General features: G+C 47.4%; 1 protein-coding gene across 2 annotated transcripts in view; it reads left to right on the top strand.

The window, feature by feature from the left end:
• Positions 1-22,308, top strand: part of SSH2 (slingshot protein phosphatase 2) — a 90,852-nt gene that overhangs the window by 53,547 nt on the left and 14,997 nt on the right. For both annotated transcript variants that reach the window (XM_027744366.2, XM_027744370.2), the window contains 6 exons: positions 7,658-7,761; positions 12,397-12,461; positions 16,588-16,709; positions 19,432-19,500; positions 20,287-20,352; positions 21,404-21,598. In XM_027744366.2, the coding sequence (XP_027600167.1) occupies positions 7,658-7,761; positions 12,397-12,461; positions 16,588-16,709; positions 19,432-19,500; positions 20,287-20,352; positions 21,404-21,598 (621 nt within the window). The remainder of the gene's footprint in view (positions 1-7,657; positions 7,762-12,396; positions 12,462-16,587; positions 16,710-19,431; positions 19,501-20,286; positions 20,353-21,403; positions 21,599-22,308) is intronic.

Genomic DNA, 22,308 nt, shown 5'->3' with positions numbered 1-22,308 from the left:
GGTTCATCCATAGGCCAGGAGTACGTGAGGGGAACAGGAAGCCCGTGTGGACTTTGAGTTTTATCAGAAACTATAAAATGTTGTCCGGCTTAAAACCCAATCTGCTTTCTTTTGCCTGTAACAAATCGATCCCAGCCCTGCCTGTGAGGGAATACATTTGATAGGAAGGTCAGCTCAGCCCTGCAGAGCGAGGCTGGGGGCACTGGGAGGCAGAGGAATGCTGCAGGTGGTTGGGTTTGTCTCGGCACCGTGCAGCTGCGTGGGCTGAACACTTCGCCTGCAAACAGCAGCTGTTGTTGCTCCCCTTGCTGGCAGCAAGGCAGGGATGAGTTTCTGGCAGGGATAAGTTTCTCAGCCCAGAGCTGTCGTCGTCCGTGCGGTCTCCAGAGGACACCGCTGCTCTCTCCAGCGTACCCAGGCTGCCCAGGCTCTGACTGAAGTTTGCAAAGTGGGTTCTGGAGCTCAGTAATTGTTCCTGGTGGCAGAAGAGCCCTGATGGCATGTGCATGATGGTTTGTTCCAGCAGAGGGCTTGACTTGTAGGCTGGTAACACATTCGAGTGTTGAGTGGGTATCAGTGCTCCCCCCAGCCCGGTGGGATGACCTGAGGCTGGTTAGATTCCGTCTCTGAAACTTTCTGACTGTGGTTGTTTCACGTGTCTGAAGCAGACGCAGACACACTTCACTTGCAGACACAGCCATGCTCATCAGCATTCCCTTTGGCAAGTTGGCAAATTCTCTCTGAATTTACCAGAAATTCTCTCCTCACTTGGAGCAAGTAAAAGGCCTTTGGGAGTTCAGATTCACACCCATCATCCTTGCCTTTGGCTGTCTTCTAGCAAACTCTGAGTTTTTCCTATTGTCTTAGTTTGGCTTCAGAATATGCCCATATTGAAGCCCGAAGCAAGAGAAAAGGGGACTTGGTGATGATGAGAAGGGATCAGTACATCAGTTCATGCAGATGAGTAACGGTTGGCATTGCAGATCTTTCTGTGATGATGCCTGCCTGTGTCACTGCAGCTGAGTTCTCTCTCCAGGGAGCCCCACCTTGGAGCAGAGGAAGTGCCTGCAGACAGTTCCTTCTTAAAAAAAAGAAAAAGGCACAAATGCAGATGTTGTTAAAAATGCAGTTTGCGTCAAGCCTCTGAGCCCGAGTAGGTTCCCACGCTTGCTTTGTTTTTCTCCTCTGGCTGTTTCTTAAGTTGCAAAAGTGCTGAGTGGCAAGAGATGGCCTTTGGTGGAGAACCACTTCCCCTTTCTCTCCCTGCCTTCAGTGGTGTCACCTCTGCCGAATCCTTTTTCGGTAAGTCGTGGCCCTTGTTTTGCTCAGCACTGGGTTTGTTTCTGTTTTGGGTATCAGAGAAGCCTGGACATGTCTGTGTGTGCTGCCAGCTGACCCTGTTAATACAAATGTCACTGTAGGGCAGTCCTGAGTTATCTTTGCCTTTTCCATTTCCCTGTTGTTGTGGTAGGGTTTTGGTGGGGTTTTTTATTAGTATGTGGTACTGTGCTTTACACAGCTCTAGATCTGGCCTCTGTGTGAAGAGAAACGGTCCTTCAGCACTTGTCTGGGAGCAAAGGCTTAAACTGGAAGCCAAACATTGCTTCCCTCTTTTTAATTCATTAATGCTGTTGGCAGTTATTAAACAGTGCTTTAAAAAGTAAACAAGGGAAGTAGGGGTGTTGTTTGTTAAAAAACAAACCACAGTGAAGGTGAAAGAGGTACTTCTCAGAGGAGGGATGCTGGAGGAGTGCAGTGCTCTTGTCTGGTGGTTTGCTGGAGAAGTGCCCTGGGCTGCCAGGCTGCACATAATCCAGCTGTGCACCCAGCTGCTGTTGCACCCTTGGCTGGGGGACTGCTGGGTTATTAACCAGGACTTTTCTTGTGGGCAGGGGAAGTGAGTGGGAGGCTGGCGGTGAGAGCCGCTCCTGCAGCAGGTGTGATGCCAGGCCCCGGGCCTGCCTGTGGAGGAAAGGAAACAGCCAGTTTGGGAGGGAGAGCAGGAAGAGGGAGGGAAATGGCTTGAGGTGCTGAAAAAGCCAGCAGGCTGCTTGGCCTGCCCTCCTGTAACTTCTTCCACTGCAGGCACAGCAAGCTGTGGGGGAATTGCAGCCCGTGCAGGGAGCATCCTGGCTGCTCCAGAGCTCGCTCTCATGGCCCCGGATGCCCTCTCTCCCTCCTTCCACTCCTGGCTCCACAGCCTCGGGAATGAGCTCGGTATTGACGCCTGCTGTGCGCTCCTGCCAGCCTTGGAATTCGGGTCTTCTTCTTGCTTTTGTGTTTTGCAGCCCGTGGATTAAAGGAGGATGATAGAGCTGAGCTGGCAGTGAAGATGTGCAAGGCAGCATCGGCTGCTCGCGTTAGGGCAGAATGTTGGGGGACTCTTGAGCGAGCAGCCTGGCTCAAAAATGACAGAAGGGAGCTGGGGACATGATTTTGTTTCACTTCCTGATAGACACCTTCTGTACTGCATCTCTTCCCTGTCCTGTTTAGCTGCTGGTTCTTCAGACAGGGGCCACCTTTCCCTGCACACGTGAGCAGCGTTTGGTAGCGCGGGGTCCTGACTGATGTCCCCAGTGCTTTAGTCTGCATTGACACTTCCCATTTTGAGGACTTGGGCTGCTGATGATTGCAGTTAGTCAACACCAGGGTTAACTTGTGTAATTCCTTACTGTCAGGCCTGTCTGCTTTCATCAGTGCAGTGCTTTTCTTTCATTTGCCTTTGGTCTGAGCAGCTGCTAGGGGGGAAGGGTATGTCCTGCAAATGGATTGGAGACCCTTCCTGGTGGTGCCCAATTCTGCCAGGCAGTGTCTTGTGTTTGTAGAGCTTGTGCTGGATGGTGGTTGTGTTCCAAGAGATGCCCTTTAGGGAAATGTCTTTTCACTCTGGAGTTGGAAGTGTCTGTGGTAACTCCACAACTCTCTTGTCATGGGGAGCTGCAGCTCGAGCTAGGGTTGGCATTGAAATCCCAGAGTAGTCTCTCAGCTGTGTTAGGATGCTGCTTCAGAGCACTTTTCTGCAGGGTTCTGCTTAATAAATACCTACAGCTGACAGAAATCATGTTCATATTTCTGTAAATAATACAGACTTCTGTTCAAATGTGAAGTACCTTGAAATCTTCATTTCCCCTACCATCACTTTTTAACGTCCCTGTTTCTTCTAAGGACAAAGGGGAACAGGGCAGGAGTTCATGACCTCCCTGCAGTGCCTGTGTGCCGTGGGCATGGCTCTGAGGAGGTGACAGCACGGGGAGCTTTGCTCCTCACTGCACTGACCAGTTCCTGTGCGCTGTGCAGGGGGACATGGTGGAAGAACTTCTCCTGACAGGGAATGGTGCCAGCTCTCTGGTTGTGCTACTTGGCAAGTGCCTGACTAAGGGCTGGGCTGGACAGGACAGAGCCTGCTGTAAAGGAGCTGCTCTGATGAGTATGTAGAGCTGACTTTTGGAAAGTCGTCCTCAGGCTCGCAATAACTTAATTAAGTGTTTATTAGGATAAAACATTGCCAGCAGCTGCTCAGGTGCCTCCTTGCTTTCCTTGCCGTGCTCTTAAAAAGGTTTTCTCTTCTTCCTCTACGCAACAGATTCAAAAGAAAACTATAAGGTTCCTTTTTGAGTAATTTACACTGAGGACTGAGAATTTCTCATCGAAACTGGTGGGTGGTGCAGATTCACCTGTCTCCTGGCAGGTGGGGCAGCTCCCCAGCCGAGCAGCCCCTCTGATGGAAGGCATCATCCAGGAGGGTCATGGCAAAGCTTCCAGTGATTCCTGTTGTTGCATCACTTTGGCATAGTCCCTAAACCAGTAACACTTTTGTGTCTTCAGACCAGTTTATTGGTGTTTGTCCTTGCAGTTCATGAACGGAGCTGTGCAGGGTAGCAGCTGGGAAGGTATTTGCTGTTTGTTTGCCATCTGTAAGTTCTATGTGGATCCCATTTTGTAGCATAATGAGAATTTGGTATGAACTGTGCAGTGTTTTCCTCGTGCACGAGGAGCTCAGCCCCTGGGCAGCAAGTCAGGCAGCACGGGAATCACTTCTGTTTCCTGCTGTTAATGCTTGTTAGAAATGGAGTCTTCTGAGGGGAATGTCCGTGCTTTTTGTGCAAAAGGCTTTAAATAATCTGATGTGACTTGTACAGTTTCTACAAAATCTTTTCTGCCTGGGAGTAAAATCAGTACAAGTAGCGATTTCCGTAGGAGTTCCTTAAATTTTCCACTTTGTGTTGGTTCTCTTCCCAGTGAGCAGGGAATTACAAATAGCACATCACTGGTGGCCTTGGGGTTACTGCTTCACTGTAGAAGTGAGCAGGCTGAACATGGAACAGAAGGGGGTTTTTCCCCCCAGCAGTAGTGCTGAGGAGTGCTTATGGATTTAATCACTCCTTTATAGGCATGTCCCGAGTAAGTCTGCTCCAGAAGAAAGCCTTGTGCAGTCCAGAGGGCTGATGACGAGCCTGGTGTGCTGATAAAACACAGCTCAGCTTTGTTACCTCTGCCAAGTTGGCTCTTTGTCTTCTGCTGTCCTGGGCTCAACTTCTCCCACGTTGAGTGTCTTTTAACACCCAATCTGTCCCAGGAGATAGTTTCAAAGAGCATTGAAGCTCCTGTAGGCTTTGGCAAACCAGATTTTGTGGAGTACTTCAAAGCCCAGGTTACTCTTGGGAGCCGTTGAGCTGTCAGCAGGGTGAAATCAGTAGTGGATGGCAGCACAGCTCTGCTGGTATGGTGAGCACAGTCCCACATTGTGAGGGTTGTTTTGAGCCCTAATTGCCCTTTTCACACACATCTTTTCTACCTTCTGTGTTTCTGAAGCATCTGGGGTAGAGCCTGTTAGCATCCCACCCAAGGAATCCTCTCTCCTTTTGTATTAGGGGTAGTATCCAAAGGTGATCTTGCCCTGAAATATGGAGTTTTTGGGAAAGGTCATGGCAGGGACTGTCCAAACAGGATGGACCCAAATTGAGCAGCCATCTCTGTGTGGCACAGAGGATGTCAGGCCGGTGATTGATTGCTTTTTTTCCCCTTGTTGTGCACCAAAATAAGCATCTCCTGAAAGAACAGTGTTAAGCTTTGCTGGTAGTTATTATTAGAGCTCCTTGGACTTTCCTATTAATTTGTGGCCTTTCCTCCCAAGATTTTCTGTGCTGCTTGAATCTCAGGGCAAGGGCTTGGTGTTGTGTGTGTGTATTGTTGTTTTTTTTTGCTGAGATGCTGTGCTGGGTATCGATGTGTGTTTGGTGTTGGGAGTTCAGGGTGGGCCATGCCGAGGGTGTGCCGTGCCCTCATCTGCACAGTGAGTGTCCCCAGAGCTGGATTTGGCAGAAGGACCAGGGCTCTTGTGTCTGTAGATTTGCCCTTGTCCCAGCAGTGCTGATGGCCATCTCCTGCCCTCGCTCCTGCCCTGGGGGAGGTGCTGCCCTCCCTGCTTGACCTCCCGGTTCCACAAGAACGATCTGCTTTGCCACATTCTTCAGCTCTTCCAATCCTTTGTATGGGAAATCACATTCCCTTTCCCTAGTCTTACCAAGTCAAACTTAGTGCTTGTGGTTAATGGCCCAAAACAAGGCTGTCCTGGCTTTAGAAGAGAAGGTGGCCTCCTGGAAGGATGCACCTGATGGGAATCTCTTCAGTTCTGCCGCTGGTTCCTTTCCAGGCCGGTGGCTGAGAGCTGGTGATAAGAGAAAGTGATGGAATTGAGAAGATTTTTAACCTCCCAGCCCTCCAGCTACGTGCTGCTGTATCCACTAAAAATAGTTTCTAATTCCACCTTCTGGGGGAACCTCAGGCACAGGCTAAAGGATTGCTAATATTAGTTGTCGGCTTTGCTGATAAACTGTGTGAAAAGTGGCTGTGAGTGCTGAGTTCTTTCTCCTCCTGTGCAGCCTAACATCTTTTAACAGTTTTCTTCTATGGTGAGATTATAAAGGGAGGAGAAGAATTTATTTTTATCATTAATAATAATATTACTATTTTTTTAAGTATCTTCGAGATAACTCAGTGTTTCTCCAGTTCAGGCTGGAGGAAATTGTGCAGCTTGAGAGCTTTCAGAGGATTTATTTGTCACCAAAAGCTAGAAAGGCTGAGTCAAATTTTTTAATGTGAGTCTGAGGAAACATCTGTGCTTGGTGTGCCAATGACTTTATTATGTTTTGGTTTTAATTTTAGTATAGGTAAAGATCTCTGATCCATTTTAACTTGGGATGAGTGATTTTCTCCTTTTTGAAATTCTGTTTTGTTGAAACATCCAGAGCATGTTTGACATCTGGTTCAACTTCAGAAAGAAATTTCTGGGAGAAACTTTGTCAGCGAGGAGTGCTGAGGGTATGACAGCACGGTCTAAACATTGGGATATGCTGCAGGCTTTAGAAAGGTCTTTTTGAATCTGTGCATCTGCTTTGCTGGAGCTTGGAAAACTTCATTTTTTCATGTCCCCAGCAGCAAAATGGAGAGGTGCCCAGAAATGTGCCTGAGCTTAGAGGGAAATCCAACTTTTTAACACAAGCTTGTGTAATTCTTGTGCCTATAAAAGTGTAGTTGGCAAGGCCTTTGCTAAAGCAGTCAACCCCAAATAATGAAAATACGTGGCAGGGCTTTTTACTCTATTAGTAATTTCCCAGTCCTTGTCTCTTAAAAGCAGGGAATAAATAATTATGTTTGATATTTGTTTAAGGAGCTAAAGGAATTAAGTTCCTAAGCTTTGCTCAGCTGAAGGACAAGCCAACATCTTTTTCAAGGCCGAGAGCTGCTGGAATGCACAATGCCAGGGACTCTCCCGTTCTGTCTTACCATATTCATCAACCATCCTGTTGACTACAGAATTGCTTCTGGCTTTCTTCAAAGCCTGTATGACTGTCTTATCAATTCTGAGAAAAGCAGGAACCCTCAAGTATGCAACAGGATGGCTGAATTGCAAAACCTGGAGTGTGTCTTGCTTTTTCCACGAACCACAACATCTCTAAGAAAGCTACTGGAAGATGTGCTTAAAATACCAGCTGTTCCTCAGAATCTGGGAATTCTTTACTGCCCCTTTTTTACAAACTTCTCTCCTCATGTGACTTCAGAAAGGGCAAAATCAGGGCAGTAAGTGGTGTCTGATTTCAACAGCATTACAGTTTTGTTTTTAATTTATAAGTCATTGAGAGTTAATTATCGTGCAACTCATAGACAGTAGTTTCGTGATTTCTTAGTCTGTTGTGTACACTAATTTTCTTTTGGCTAACTGCAGAAGGGAGACATTTGTTTCTGCAGGGCATCAGCTGTGTCTGAACCACAGAGCTCGGGGTTAACGGAGTCCGTAATTACCGAGGTGCGTGGGCTCGCTCTGCTCGTCACCGTTCAGAAATGTGGATGTCTCATCTTGACTTCCAAATCCAGAACGTAGCCATAGGTTCCACCTCTGCAGGCAGAGTGGCACCAGGCATGTGTTCTGCTTTTCAGTGTTTCTCTTTTTGTGTTGTTCTCAGTTATGCTTTGAGTGTTTGCAGCACTTAACATGAGGGGGAAAGTTCTTTACCAACAGAATAATTTGGTCTAAATCACTTCCTTGCAAAAGAACAGAGCGTGCATTCAGTGCCTTGAACTTCTCTTGTTCATTGCTTTTTTTCCTTTTAAATACAAGACGGTTTTCCTCACTCTCTGTTTGTCTCTCCCCTTGCAGTATCAGCGAAAGCTTCCTCACTGTGAAAGGTGCAGCTCTTTTCCTGCCACGTGGAAATGGGTCATCCACTCCCAGGATCAGTCACAGGCGCAACAAACATGCAGGTAAAGTGGTGTATCGGTGACTGGGGCTTGTCTGTTCCCTCTAATTTCCAAGTCCACTTTTCTCGAGTTCATTTTCACCTCATGACACACATTTCTGTCTGCTCCTGGTGTTTGTTAAAGCCTGACCTGCCAGTCTCAAGGCTGTGCTGATTGATGCTGATTAGATGGAAAGGTTTCAGAACTCTTGTTTATCCTGTGAAAATGAGGGACATCGAGGCAGTAGTCATGACATCATGGAGACTTCAGAATAACCAAAATACCATCCTGTAATTTTTGTATGAGAGGGGGGATGGGAGGATTGCCATGAAAACCTTCAGGCATTGCACTGGGAAACCTGAGGTTGTGATATGGGATGAGTAATTGTTGTTTCTAATCTGAAAGTAACCGGTTATGATGGAGGGAAGGGAGGATATTTACCTCTGTGTGGGGGTGAGGAAACCTCTGAGCAAAGTCACTGTGACTTCTCAGAGGTGTGAGCAGAGTGAGTAATACAGAGTCGGTTATAATTCCGCCTCCTTTATCTGCTCCAAGTTTGATTTGTGTTTTTGCTTTGACTCTCTTTGAAAAGTTGACCTGAATAATGGAACTCAAACATTTCAGGGTAGGTTGTTTTTCATTGGCTATGGTGTTTTACAGGGATCAGATAGTGTGGGGATTTTCCCTTGCACTGAGCAATTGACAGGAGAAAAAAAACGTGGAAACCTTCAGACTTTTGCATGTGGGACAGAAATAGAAACAGAGAGGAGGAGTCAATGTGCTTTGCCAGGAAGTGACCAGCAAAACGTGATTTGATTTGATTCCAGGTGTAGATCACTTTGTACTTTGAGACCAGCAGACTTGTCATCCAGGTCTACATCTGGCAGAGTTCTGTACCTGATGTCTGGCCACCTAAAAATCTGTTTACAAGTATATTTATAGAAAAGGTTTAAGTCAGAAGGCAGTTAATCACATACTTGGATTCAAACTACTTTGGTGAGATGCATTAATTACCAGTTGTCGAAAGAAAATGTTCTGAAGCTTAATTTAAAGCTGGCCTTTCTGGTCGAGAATGAAGTGAAATTGTCTTTAGTGTGAAAGTAGTCAGCAGTCTTTTAAAAGTTTCTCTTGGCCTGTCTTGGTTTTTGGTCTCTCCAAAGACCATTGCTGAAGCCCAGGTCTCCCCCCGACAGCTGCTGCCTTGGCTTTACCTCCAGAGAAGACCCACTGGATAGTTTTCCTTGTGAACCTCTGCAAGGCAGCACAAACAGCTGTTGAGTCTCTCTCCTTCCCTCATCCACTTGCTCCGGCTGACTTGCATGAGGTCTGGAGACCTTGGTGGAAAAATAGTTGCTTGTCTAATCAGCCCAGAGCTCTTGGAAGCCAGATTGCCAAGGAAGCAAATCCGGTGTGTTGTAATTGCTTACAGCAAGATGTTTGGTACTGGAGAGGCTGGCTTGCCTAAGGGCTGGGGTTTTTGTTCTTGGAAGGTGTATTTTATTCCTGTCCTGAGATTTAACGAGGCATCAGTACTGTCCTTTCCTCACTTTCCCTGCTTGTCAAGTGATGGGAATGCTGTATGGTGCTTAGAGGTTTCACTGCAGAGGGTCCCTTGTCTGCGTGTGCACCAGCTTTCTTTTCTGTGGATTTTTCTAATAATCAGCAGACCGAGGGATCAATGTGTCGCCTTCTTGAGCAAAACATCTGTGCCACCAAAATTAAATCAGTGATGTAGAGAGCGTGGCTGTGAGTGGTGAACTGGCCGCTGGCACTGAGCTGGCACAGTGTGTGCAGCTGCCTCCTCTCTGGGACACTGATATTCCATGCTCAGCTTCCATTCCCTTGTATGTCGTGACTTATCTCTGGCACACAAAATTAGAAGAGGGTAGAGAGCGGACATAACTTTCCAGTATGGAATTGCTGCCTATGGATGCAATAGTATTTCAAGTGACTCCAAGAGCATTTCCTAGGAAGCTTCACTAACCTTCCTGACCTGCTTTTTTAATTCATCAGAGGCACTGGAATCCAGCGGGAAGAGTAAATGGGTAACAGGAAGTAATTAATGCTCCCACCCGTTTCTTTAATTGCATCTCCAGCGATGGAATCATTGGCAGATTGACTAGATATGGCACCACCTGTCCACACTCCTCTTGCTGGGCGGTCCTGTGCCACCTGGAAAACTGATCTGTGGGATGGTGGGCTTGCTTTTCCACAACAAACTACACAGGCCAGAAAACAGTGTAACTTCCCTGAGGCTTCTGCCATCTCTGGAACGCTGTGAATCACTTTTCAGATCCCACTCTGATGCTTTGCACCTATCCTGCCAGCTCAGGGAAACAAAAGCATCTGCTCAGTGCAGGACAATGTGATAGGAAGCAGCAGCCCTGCCATGAATGCCAGCAAAGCTGACAGCTCTTCACAGGACAGGATGTGGTATCTTTGTGCTGATTCTGGCATGTTAAAACCTTTCCTTTGGTTTTTCTTAATCCAGGAAGCTTACAAAATGCCTTGTGTGTTTGGGGCTGAAAACGCTGCAAGTCGATTAAAGCTGGCCAAGGAAGCAATCCTTTACTTTCCAGCTCTGGAGCTCCCAAGGCTGGCAGGGGAACAGGGAGGAGTGTGGTAAACTTTCTGAGGATGAGGGATAATGGAGCTCCTTGACTGAGCCTTGCAGAAAGGGTTGTCGTAGAAACTTTGTCTCGTTTTTAAGTATGGAGATAATCCAGTATTCCTGGTGATGTTTTTTTAAACTCTGGAAACTTTGGCTCTTAAGCTGGTTCCTGAATTACTGGCAGCAATAGGTGGGAACCGTTACATTTTGGGGAGAGAAAAGCTGAGGTGAAGCATCTTTCATTTCAAACTGCCTAAGACGTGGATGCTTCATGAGACAGGCACTTACAGGGCTCTTCCAGGCAGTGGACAGGAGGTGCAGAGGGACTTTCACCTGTTGAGTTGACTGTTCTCAGCAATTCCCACTGTGGGAGCAGCTGAAACTTGCTGGAACTGGGCGGTGTTTGCCAGGATTTTGCACTGGTGATGATGTGGGGAAGTCCTGTCGCTGCACCCCTGGGAGGACAAGCACCTGATGGATGAGTTGGCCTTTCCTGAGTTACCTGTCTCCATAAATAGTTGTTATTTATGGAGGCACGTGCCAGCCACTCCTGCATTGGGAACAATGTCCTTGGGCAGGAAGCGGCTTCAGCCGCTGGTACTTTGTATTTGACTTCCCCAGCGGTGCAGAGTGCCTCAGTTTTTCCCACCCCCAGTTGAAAATGCAATCCCAGAGCACTGAGTCATTCTCCATGTGCTAAAATGTGTTTCAAGGAGGAAGGAAGAGAGCAGGGAATGCTGTGTCCTGTGTAGCCCACTCCACACTAGCTTGCCTCTGTCCCATCTAGAGAGGGGCTGCTCTTCCACCAACTGTAAAAGTCATTAGGAAACTGGGTACTGTGCTCTTGCTGGGCAGCTTTTCCTTTCTTTCCCTCCCCTTTTGGGGCATTTCTGGATGCTGCTCCATGTCCAAGATTTCCTGGTTTCTGAGAGTCTGTGAAATAGCATGGATTGTAGAACCACTGATGAATTAGGAAAGGAGTTCAGGGAGATTAGCCAGCCTTCCTAGAAAATGCTCTTGTAACCACTCCTGCTGAATATTTGCTCCTGCTTCATGGTCTTCCCTGCAGTGTTACCTAAACTCAGCTTCCTGGCCGTGGGGGAGTGGGAGAGGGTGGGAGAGTAAAGGCTCCTCTTCTGCCAGGTGGGTGCCACCCACCTGGCAGCCTTGCACTCTCCTTTCTGGGAATGCAGATTAATTTTCCATACAACGATGGCAGAAACAGGAGATGCTGCTGCTGACTGACACTCGGGGTGATGTTGGCTCTCTGCAGGCCAGGGAGTAGTGCTGAGAAGTCAGTGCAGCAGTGCTGGCAGAAAGGCATCTCAGTTGTCTTTCAAGTACTTGATGCTTTAGGAACCTGGGACACTTGACTCTTTAAAAAGACTCAAAATCATAGTCATGCAGTAAGTTTAATTTTATTTTATTTTTCCTCAGCCTCACCAGTGAAAGTGTTGCAAGTGTTTTCTAAGAAGAAAAATTACAGGTGTTTGATTTTTCAGGTGGCAATTCTTAGCTGCTTTTGGGAGGGGTTGGTACACAACCATACGTGGGCACGTGCTGGTCTAAGGTGAGACTAAATCTCACTTCATGGAGGATACTTTTGTCTGGGTAGTAGTTCTGCACTGGGTAATAAAAGTTGAGTATAAAAGAAGTTGGTATAAAAAGAAGTTGGTATAAAAGAAGTGGCAGATTTCTGGTTTGAAGCATATGGTAGAATGAGATATTGAGCCACGGGGTGGGGTCCATTTCTACCTAGTTTGCCTTGTCTATTAAAAGAACTAAGAACACCGAAACACTGTTAATTTCTGTTAAAAAAGATAACAGGATTTAGCAGGAGAGAGCATAGTAACTGAGGAACAGGTGAGCACACGGAGCAAAGAGCAGCTGACTCAGAGATGACAACTCATCTCTGAGGAGGTGGGAGTGACGACACTCACGGTGACGTGTCGGGTTTCTCAGTGGACATTTGCTCTGGCTGGACAGCCAGGAACTTGCATGTGATTTAAAACTATTTTTGTGCACTCACCTTTCCCTCTTGCCCGCAGGGGATCTCCAGCAGCACCTGCAGGCCATGTTCATCCTGCTCCGCCCAGAAGACAACATCAGACTGGTAGGTCGGCTTTGTGCTTATCTGCTGGGAACCAATGTAAAGGTTAAGTGCCACTTGACAAATACACCTGTGGAACTCATGAAAGCAGTGCTGTGTGTGTGTCTGAGTGGTATCGTCAGCAGGTCTGGGCAGTCTTTGCAACCACAAAGGTAGAAAAGCAGCTAATTATGAAAGGCCTGCTTATTTGGTTGTTCAGTGAGACAAATTGTATGGCTGGAAGATTGTCTTTGAACCGAGCACTGAGTACCTGTGCTCTTAAAGTCCTGTAACAATTGCCAGAGAAGATGGGTAAATTATCTTGGTACCCTGTTTAAATTATCTTGGTACCCTGTTAAAAGTAGATGACTTATGTCTGACCAGTGTGAGCACCTGCCTTCCTACAGTAGTTCAGTTGTGTACCTCACTCTTCTCTCCTCACTTGTGGCATCCTAAAAAGCCATGGCTTATCAGGAAGGAGCAGGTAGGACCCCCATGTAGCCATACACCTACACTGAACCTTGGCCTTCTGCTTTTTTGGGCTGTTGCCTCCTACAACTATGCAATCAGGTATTGCTGTTCATAGCATTGTCATGCAGTCCTGAAGAGCTCCAGAAGCCAAATGTGAGCAGTGAGGAATTTGTCTGGGACATGTTGAAGTGCTCTACAAGGCCAGGCATGACTGCAAGTGTATCTGCACCTCTCATCACTCAGTAGCCTGAAGTTTCTTCCCTGTGTTGTCTTGGTGCATCTTAGCAACGTCTGCCCAAAGAAGGACTGCCAGCACCACAAGTGTTATCTGGCACCTCTGGTTTGCTGAATCCTCCTGAGCCGTGCTGAGGATGGACTGGTTGTATGAGTATAGCTAGGAAACAGCCAAGATTGATATGGAATGCTTAAACTTCCAAAATGACCACCGAAAATAATTTGCCATAAGCAAACTAAAGGACCTGCTCCTAAACCTTTTCAGGCACACCTTGCTGTCACTAAAATTTCGCTGAAAGTGATGGGAATGGGGGTTTTTAATGCTTTTCAGAATCTGAGCTGGGGTGTTGGAAGCCATTGAACAAGGCATTGTTCAGCAATATCACTGGCTACATTGTGTGATTTGGGACAAATTAGCCTTAACAGCTGAATAAGGACTTTGTGGGCTGAGACATAAACCCTTTTGTTCTGAGCTACATTTGGAATGCTGAAATGTAGCGTGAGGTTAAGTTCGATAGTCTACTTGAATTTAATTGATTCTTGACGAACGAAGGGTGTGCAGAGCTGCAGTGAAGTCTCTCACAAGACAGTAGATACAAATGAGATTTGAAATACAAACAGTACTGAGAGAAATGCATTCTCTTCATTTCGTTGGCTGCTGTCATTCAGTGGGCAGCAGAGGAATCTAATCCTCTAAAAACCTACACTTAAAATTTGGAACAACCCTTGTCTCTGTTGGAGCTGTTGGCAGAGGTTTTTAGCCCTCCATGAGAGCAGGATTAGAGCAACGGTACCAGTGTAAAATCAGTAGAAAGGAGGAAAAGGAGTTAAGAGTACAAAGTGATTGAACATGTTTCTGTAGCTTAGCAGAGCTGGGGACTTGAAAGTTGGACATACTTTTTTGTCTTTAAATCAAGTATCTCAATGAGAAATGTCTTCCTGGATGAAACACTATCAGAGAGAATGAAAAAGATGAAAGGTCAGTATGAACTTCTTGGAATGTGCTGTTCATAAGGGCTGGTGAAATATCAAATCATACTTCTGATGAAACAAGAATGCAGCAGAAGATAAAGTTGGCTTGTGTTTAGGTGAGCCTGAAAGTAAAAAAATGTCTGGCCCTGAGAGCACTACAGGTGATGATTTGTTCATGAACAGACCACAGATAACCTTCCCAAATTGAGAAAGCTAGCTCTATATAGGTGAGCTGTTGAGAAAGAACTTCCCATCTCATCACAGTCCCTGAAGCCAGGCCATCCTCTCTAAAGTGACTGGGTTTTCAAATACCTTCATTTAAAAGGCATCAGAGCACTTGGTGTGCTCCTGCTGTCAGGTGAGCGTATGAACTAGCACTTAATGGCAAGGTTGGAGACTCATTTGTGATTTGTTGGGCATGTTGGAGCTCTAGTAGTAACCTTTGAGGTTGGCTGATTTACAGTGTCAAATTTGCGGGTTTATTATTCCAGTAAATGTAGCAAAACACATTATCTACCCCATTCGTGGTTCTTTGTGCTAAGGGTGTAAGTGTTGAGCCCAGAGAGCCACACTAAGCCATGCCCTGTTCCTCTTAAGTGGCCTCTGAAAATCCCACCCCACCGACGTGTAGCTACGTGACCTTTGCTCACTGTTTGTCTCGCCTTGTTCTAAAGGGTCTTGCATTAAGACTTCCCATTACTGCCAGCCAAATTGGTTTAGCAAAGTAAGTTAGATTATGTTAATCCTCTTGCTTATGGACTGTCCTCAAGAGAAGCAGAACAGAACTTGTGTGTGGATGCCCCGGACATGGAGCAGCTGCATCCGTCTGCTCCCATTTTAGGCAAGTCTGTGCTTCTTGTTGAGGTTTGGTTCCTAATGTAGATAATAAGTTTAACCACCAAGCCCTTGATGATTACTTGCTCTTCTAGGTGGAAGAGCACCTTTCTGTTTTCCCACAAGTGGTTAGTGGTAGAAACAGCTGTCTTTGGCAGAATTCACACCTTGAAGGACTGACCGCTTTGATCTTCCGTGTTTCCAAAGGAATCCCAGTGACTCAAGAAGCAAGAAGGAAAATAAGGCTGGTTTTAGCATGACTTATCCTAAGGAGATGGGGTGGGGCACAGTCTCTGTACAGAGCACGGCTGTCTGCTGGCATCAGCATTTGGGTAGTTTCTGTTGGTCTTTGGTCCCTTGGACAAGCCTAGAAGACTCCATCAACACCGTCTCCTGCCTGCACTTGCTGTTCTGTCCCATCACTAGAGCTGCTGCTCCCTACAATTCCACTGGGAAGCTTTCCCTGCTGAGCACGGGGCAAGGCTGGACTGGGACGGCTCCTTCTCGCCTGTGTTTGCTCTCTGCAGGCCCCGCTCAAAGTTCAAGGAGCAGTTTAACAGTGTGGTAAACACTGAGGCCAGGCAGGGTCTTGGGGTTGGATGGGGCTGTCCAAAGTTAAGGCTCAGTATACAGAATTAAGACACTTCCTTTCTAGGCGTGTCCTAATTTCTCTACTTGGGATCCTGTGACTAAAATAACTGTAAATTATTTTAGTCCAGAGTCCAGAAAGTGTTGCAAGTAAAAGCTGCCTGCTGCAGATGTTTATAGGCAGTGCAGGGCTCCCTTTCCCAGGCTCCTCGCTAACCAGCAGCCTGTCTGTAAGATTTACTGGAGTCACTTCAGTTCTTACTTCAGGAGCTTCAGTGTTGGTCTGACATTCACAGCTGAAGTTCCACAGCTGCTCTCTGAATGCTGTCAGTAGTATTTGATCTGGGGGAGTTTGGGCTGAACTGCAGTCCTGCTAGAGCTCTCTTTTGGCACTGGGATAAATGTGGTTGTGGCAGGAGCAATGAGCCACAATGACTTTCACCTTTTCTAGGCAATCTGAATCCAGTGGTGGATACAACTTAGTCATCTTTTCCTGCCGTGTGTAGGGCAGCAAAGTTGCATCTGCACTGGGGAAGTTGCCAGGAGAATTCAAAGGACCAGCAGGAAACCACATATGAATTAGGTCCTATGAATTAGATCTTGGTTGTCTGGCGGTGGTGGAAGGGTCTTGTTGGAGCTGTTGTAGCACACAGTAGTTCAAAGGAAAGTTCTAGTTCTTTGGGCAAAGTCCTCGGAGAGGTGAAGAGCATGTTCAACACCCTTCTGTCTTGCTCAAACGTGTGATGGTCCACGAAGCTCACAGGGCTGGGACCAGTCAGAGGGCTGTAGGTTGTTCAGAACCAACCCTAGTGGGACAGAGCAGGCCTGGAGCCAGGTGTGCAGAGGGCACCAGGAACATCCCAGCTGTTGAGGAAGGCACTGTGGAAGAGTGAGGCCCTTCTTACCCAGCTGAGGAGCGTGGGACATCCGTACTAGTCCAAACTGCATCACTGCTTCTGCACCTGTCACTGAGCATGAAAAAGTGGCTTGTGAAGGTAATAATGTGTGTTTTGCTGAGTGCACTGCTGATCTCTCCCCTTCTTTTCTTCAGGCTGTAAGACTGGAAAGTACCTACCAGAACCGCACTAGATACATGGTGGTGGTGTCCACCAATGGCAGACAAGACACCGAAGAGAGCATTGTCCTAGGGATGGATTTCTCTTCCAATGACAGGTACTCGGAGGATCCAAGGGGGGGAAGTCCTTGTGTTCACCCACACATCGAGTTAAGTGCAGAAATCACTGTCTGGTGTCCGTGTTTTCTGGGGATAGACTGCTTCAGATTTTCCAGTCTAATACCTTTTTTGAGATCCAGAATTCCCTTTTTATTTTTTGAAAGGAGATGGCAAATGGGAAGGCAACAGTGCAGGTCAGCATTTTGTTGATTCCTCTGAGCCTCAGGCTTGTGTGAGGGTGTTCAGTGCCCTTAAATGCCTCTTAGGTCTTTTAAGTCCTGCATCTGCACACCAGGGACAGGGACAATTTGCATGCAAAGAAAGAAAAAGCTGCAGTTAGAGAAGCTGTCAGGGTTCAGGAGAGCAGGTAATAAGACAATGAGTGTGAGGCAGCCCCTTGCCAAGGTCAGGGCAAAAAAGGCCTGATGGGAATGTCAGGGTTGGAGATGGCAGATCTCGCACAGTGTGTGCTCTCCCCAGACAGCAGTGTGTCACCAGGGTTTAGTGCTTCTGCTTCATTCATTTAAATTCCTGCTGACCTTTCCACAAGGCTGCAGAATGTGGCTGGGAAGCAGCTTTTGCTGCTGGAGGGCCTGTGAGCCAGGAGGCAGCACCCCTGCAGCTTCAGGGGCAGAAGCTTCACATTTAGAAGGGGACATTGGGCACTTCGAAGAGGGCTTGGAAGCACATGAGCTCTAAGTAAATCTTGGCCTACATGGGGAGAAAATCACCTGGATATTTAACCTATTTTGGAAGCTTTCGTACTCATGCTTACTTCTAGCACAGCTGTTCCAGGAATGAGTCTTGACAGTAGTTGGAATAAATTACTTTAGTAGTTAGCGGGGTCACTAGAAAACATTTTTGAACTATTTGGCTAAGAAATTGCCTCCTAAACAGCGTGCTGGTCACAGCAGCCACCATGCTTTGTCTCAGGTGTGGCTTAGTTTGGACGCTTGGCTTGGGTGATTGCTGCTAAAACAGGGGGCCAGCTTGATGCTGCCCCTGGCTCCTGTCTCCCTGCACGGGTGTGCACAGCTGTGGCTCAGGGATGCTCTTGCTGTGGGTAAGAATAACTTGTCCTTGCACAGGTTGCTGTGAGCTTGGAGCAGCTCACTGTTGGCTGTGATGTAGCAGCACAGCCACCTTTGATAACTGAGAGCTCGCTGGTATTCAGCCTCTAATAACATACCGGGGTCGTTTCAGCTTTCTGCTGGAGTTACTGAGGTTCTGGATGGTCACTCTGATACGCCCTCCCCGAGCCCACTCGGTATTTATAACCCAGTGTAGACTTGTTGCTATGGTCTCTGATAAGCGCTCGCTGCACAGTATCACTAAAAATACCCCGGCCACCTTGGGAAGCCTTTTAAAAACACATCTTTCCATGAGCTCATCCCATGTTGTCAACAGAAATAGCTGCGTGCCGCAGTGTCTCCTTGTGCGGGGCACCAGGCGCTCCGAGGCGTGTGCATGGCCAGGGCTCCGTGTCTGCTGACCCTCCAAAGCCTGGTCTCACCCTCTTCCCCCACTTCTCATGAGCTGGAGACTGGCGGGGGCGTTGGAGCTGGTGGAAATTTGAGAGCACCTAGTGCAAAGCATAGGAGCAGGAGGCGGTTGAATTCAGTTCTCCTTCAAGATGCTGCTTTGATTATGGAGCGATTTTTGCAGCTTTATGAGATTCAGAGGAGCGGCAGGCACTGATCTCTTCTCTGCGGGGAACAGTGACAGGACCCAAGGGAATGGTCTGAAGTTGTGTCAGGGGAGGTTTAAGTTGGATATTAGTAAAAGTTTCTTCCCCCGGAGGGTGGTTGGGCACTGACCAGGCTCCCCAGGGCAGTGGTCACAGCACCAAGGCTGCCAGAGCTCAAGAAGCATTTGGATGATACTCTCAGGCCCATGGTGTGACTCTTGGGGATAGTCTTGTGCAGGGTTAAGAGTTGGACTCGATCATCCTTCTGGGTCCCTTCCAACTTGGTGTATTCTGTGATTCTGTAACCTGGTGCAGGTTGTGTTGGGTTCCCCTGCCTTTTTTCCGTCACTTGATTTCTACTTTTAACTTGGCTTTTTGCTCAGCCCTACAGAAAGCAGGTGACTGTGAGGGCAAAGAGGGCAAAGCAGCTGAGAGAGGAGTGGGATTGCCAAGAAGTGTCTGTCTGGGCTGGCTGTTGGACTCATTCTCGAGATGTGGGAGGGTGAAGAAGGGTCAGGAGTCACCACAGGTGATAGGCAGTGATAGGCAGTGATTGCTAACCTGCCGTGCTGCCAGTCACCCTGTGATTGCACTGCACTGCTCCCAGTTGCCAGCAGCTGTGGCTGGGGAACAAACAGGAAAGCAAAGCTGGGGATTGCAAAATCAGAGCTAGAACCAAACCACTTGAGCCTGAGAGGGACTAATCTGTAAAGAAAGCCTCAAGCTGACCAAAGACTGCAAGCCCCCTCTGACCTTCTGCACAGAGCTCAATGCTCCTGGATCCTGTTTGCTCTTCCTCTGGGTGTGTGTTAACCCTTTAAGCTTGTCTAAAGGATACTGCTGTACCCTGAATCTGATCAGTGATCCTTGTCAGACCCCTGTAGAACAACACTGGCATTGTTTTTCCCTGAAGCAACAGTGAGATTTTTCCTTTTCATTCCTAATGAGTACAAAAATACACAACTATTGCCATGAAATTAGAATAACAGCATGGTGCCACAGTAAATAGACTGACCTGCTCTTTCTTACTGCAGTAGCACTTGTACGATGGGCTTGGTGCTGCCACTGTGGAGTGACACCTTGATCCACCTGGACGGGGATGGGTGAGTGTCTTTTGTATGTTGTAGGTCGATAGCAGAGGGTCAGTCTCTGTGTGTGAGCTTGCAGCGTGATGTATGGGGAAGGATTCCAGTGATTGCAGACCCCTTACAGGTCCAGCAGACCTCTTCTGTTGACCTGTATAGGGTGAGTAGGCTCAAAAGCCCTAAATCACAGTGGTTGTGGCAGGGAACACCAATAATTGACTTATCTGTGAATAAACATGCACTGAGACCGTGGCTTATGTGTGTGTTTAAGCTGGAGTAAAGGAGCTTTTACTGGCGAGTGGGTGTGTAGTGAAAGCTCCTTAAAGGGATCCTATTATGTGTTCCCCCATCACACTTGCAGCAGGCAGCGCTCAGCAGAACATAAAACAAGAATGATGTTTCTCTGCCAAATAGACACCTGACTTGCAGACTCCTGTTTGTGCCAGTTACACAGGCTGTCCAGTGCAGTGCGTGGAATGACTTTTCTTTCCTTGGTAGCTGCCCCAGGATCACTTTAGCTGAGACTCTGTTGCTCCCAGCTGTGGCACTGAATTTGTGTTGCCAAGGTAAACAGCACAGCCCAGCACTGTCCCACTGTCTTAGTTTCGTTCCCAAACAGCAGCTGCTTAAAAAAGTTATCTTAGAGCTTTTAGCATGCTATTTTGATCTGTTTGCTAGCTGAACTCAGCAGTGTATGCATAGGGCTAGACCTTTGCTGTTCTAATGTGCTGCAGACTATAAGTTATTAACTAAAAAGTGACTTTTGGGATGCATTTTTACTGTGCCTTTTTTTCTTCTCACCAGAGGGTTCAGCGTATCAACAGATAACAGGGTGCACATATTCAAGCCCGTGTCTGTACAAGCAATGTGGTAAGTACTTACTATCAGCTGTCCCAGTGATCCTTTTTCCAGGTGTTTTGGCTGCTTGAGCTTTTAAAAAGCAGGTGCTGCTTTACGGTACTGGTGTCTTGAAACCTACTCCAGCAGCCAGAATTTTCCTTCAGGGACAAGGAAGGAAGTTTGATACCAAAAGAAAAAAACCCTGTGTGAGTGCTGCTCTACAGCAGCTTTGTCTCAGCTGGGGGCAGGAAGGAATAGGGCAATTTTCCTTGCAGAGGGCTGCTGCTTTGAGTCTCCCCAAAGTAAAATTGCTTTGAGTCTATGTTTTGAAATATTTTGAGACATGTTCATTGTGATAGCGAGAAGGACAGAGAAGCTGCCTGCATTTCTCTTCCCTTTTAGGGTGGTTCGTGTAGTGGTCATGTAAGTATTTCTGGCTTGAGCTTCTTTGCATTGCAGAAATACATTGCCTGTCAGGGTGTCATGCTACTGTCACCCCAGTGATTTTGACCTGGATCCTTCTGATCACAGTCAAAGATTTAAAATAAGCTAAAAATAGGAGAGGGGGATTTGTTTCCCAGCAGCAGCTGAAGAAACTTCTGACATCCCTCATGCAGTGAGAGAGAGCAGACACTTAAACACCTCGGTACAGTCCTAAGCCCTTGGTTGTCCAGCTCTGAGTCCTGGGTGTCCCTGCCCTGCACGCAGGGGAGCTGGTGGCACAGCAGGAGCTGTCAGCACCCTGTCTTGGACACAAACTCTGTGCGTCTTATTTAGGGCTTGGGTAGATGCAGCACGTTTTGGAGCCAGAGACACGAGTGCCTCTGCCCTCTGAATTGTGGGCACCTTCACCACTATCCAGGCTTGCCTTGGCATACGCCAGTTAAGACATGCAAGCTCTGGCAGCGTGTAGCTATCCACACTCCTGCAGAACAGCCTCCTGCTCGGTGCCAGGGCTCTTGCACTGGGGTTTGTACCAACTGATGGAACACGAGCATCATCGTGGATTTGGCGGCTGCTTTGTGCTCAGTACCAGCCTGAGGAAGAAATTACAAACCTGCAGGTGTTGTTCCCTTCCCAGGTCTGCCCTGCAGAGTTTACATAAGGCTTGTGAAGTGGCACGGAGCAACAATTACTATCCAGGGAGCCTCTTCCTCACGTGGGTCAGTTACTATGAGAGCCATATCAACTCGGACCAGTCGTCGGTCAACGAGTGGAATGCCATGCAAGATGTCCAGTCCCACCGGCCCGACTCGCCTGCCCTCTTCACAGACGTGTGAGTTGGTTTGGCTCTGCTGAGACAAAGTGTTTGACTGTCAAGCTCTCCAAATGAGGACACAGTTTCCACAAGAGATTGCTCTTAATTAGGTGTTAATAAGGAGAGGTTTCCTGTTCCAGAGGTAATAAGCAGACTCATGGTTTGGTAAACCCCAGCACTGAAAGTTTAGCCCTCCTGGGGCTCCCTTGCTTCTTCTTCAGCCTCTGTTTTCAGTTTAGTTGTTTACTTTGGGCTTTAGGCTTCCAGACCTTTGTTTCTGCAGCATAAATCCTGTGTTCCTAGTGAGAGAGGTGTGTGTACCTAGGCCTTCCTCTCTGCTGGATTTGTCTTCTGATATCCAGGCCTGGAAGGAACCGGTTTCTCTTGACTTTGCTCATGTTTAGACTAACATGGTCTTTTTATCTTTACTCGGGTAATTTTGCTGTAATGTGAAGTGTTTGTGTATTAACTTCTGAGCCTGTGAGCTCAAAAACATCCTCATGGCATCCATCTGGTACACCTAAGGATGGGGATAAAGAGCAATGCAGTTTTTTGTGATTCTGAGGAGCTCAGAAAGTGTGGAACAGGACAGTGTATAGGTCCCAAGATGCCTCCAGCTATATGCTTGGATATCTGCTGATAGGATGGTCCAAACAGTGACTGAGTTAGACGGGTAGGCAATTTGGAAAGGCAAAATTTGTAGACATTCAAGGTTTACCACCCGTGTC

Source organism: Pipra filicauda, unplaced genomic scaffold, assembly GCF_003945595.2.
Source record: "Pipra filicauda isolate LSUMZ 115617 unplaced genomic scaffold, ASM394559v2 scaffold211_size2331000_pilon, whole genome shotgun sequence".
NCBI classification, from domain to species: Eukaryota; Metazoa; Chordata; class Aves; order Passeriformes; family Pipridae; genus Pipra; species Pipra filicauda.
Note: the sequence above shows the minus strand (reverse complement) of the source record. Positions and strands in the feature narration are given on the sequence as shown.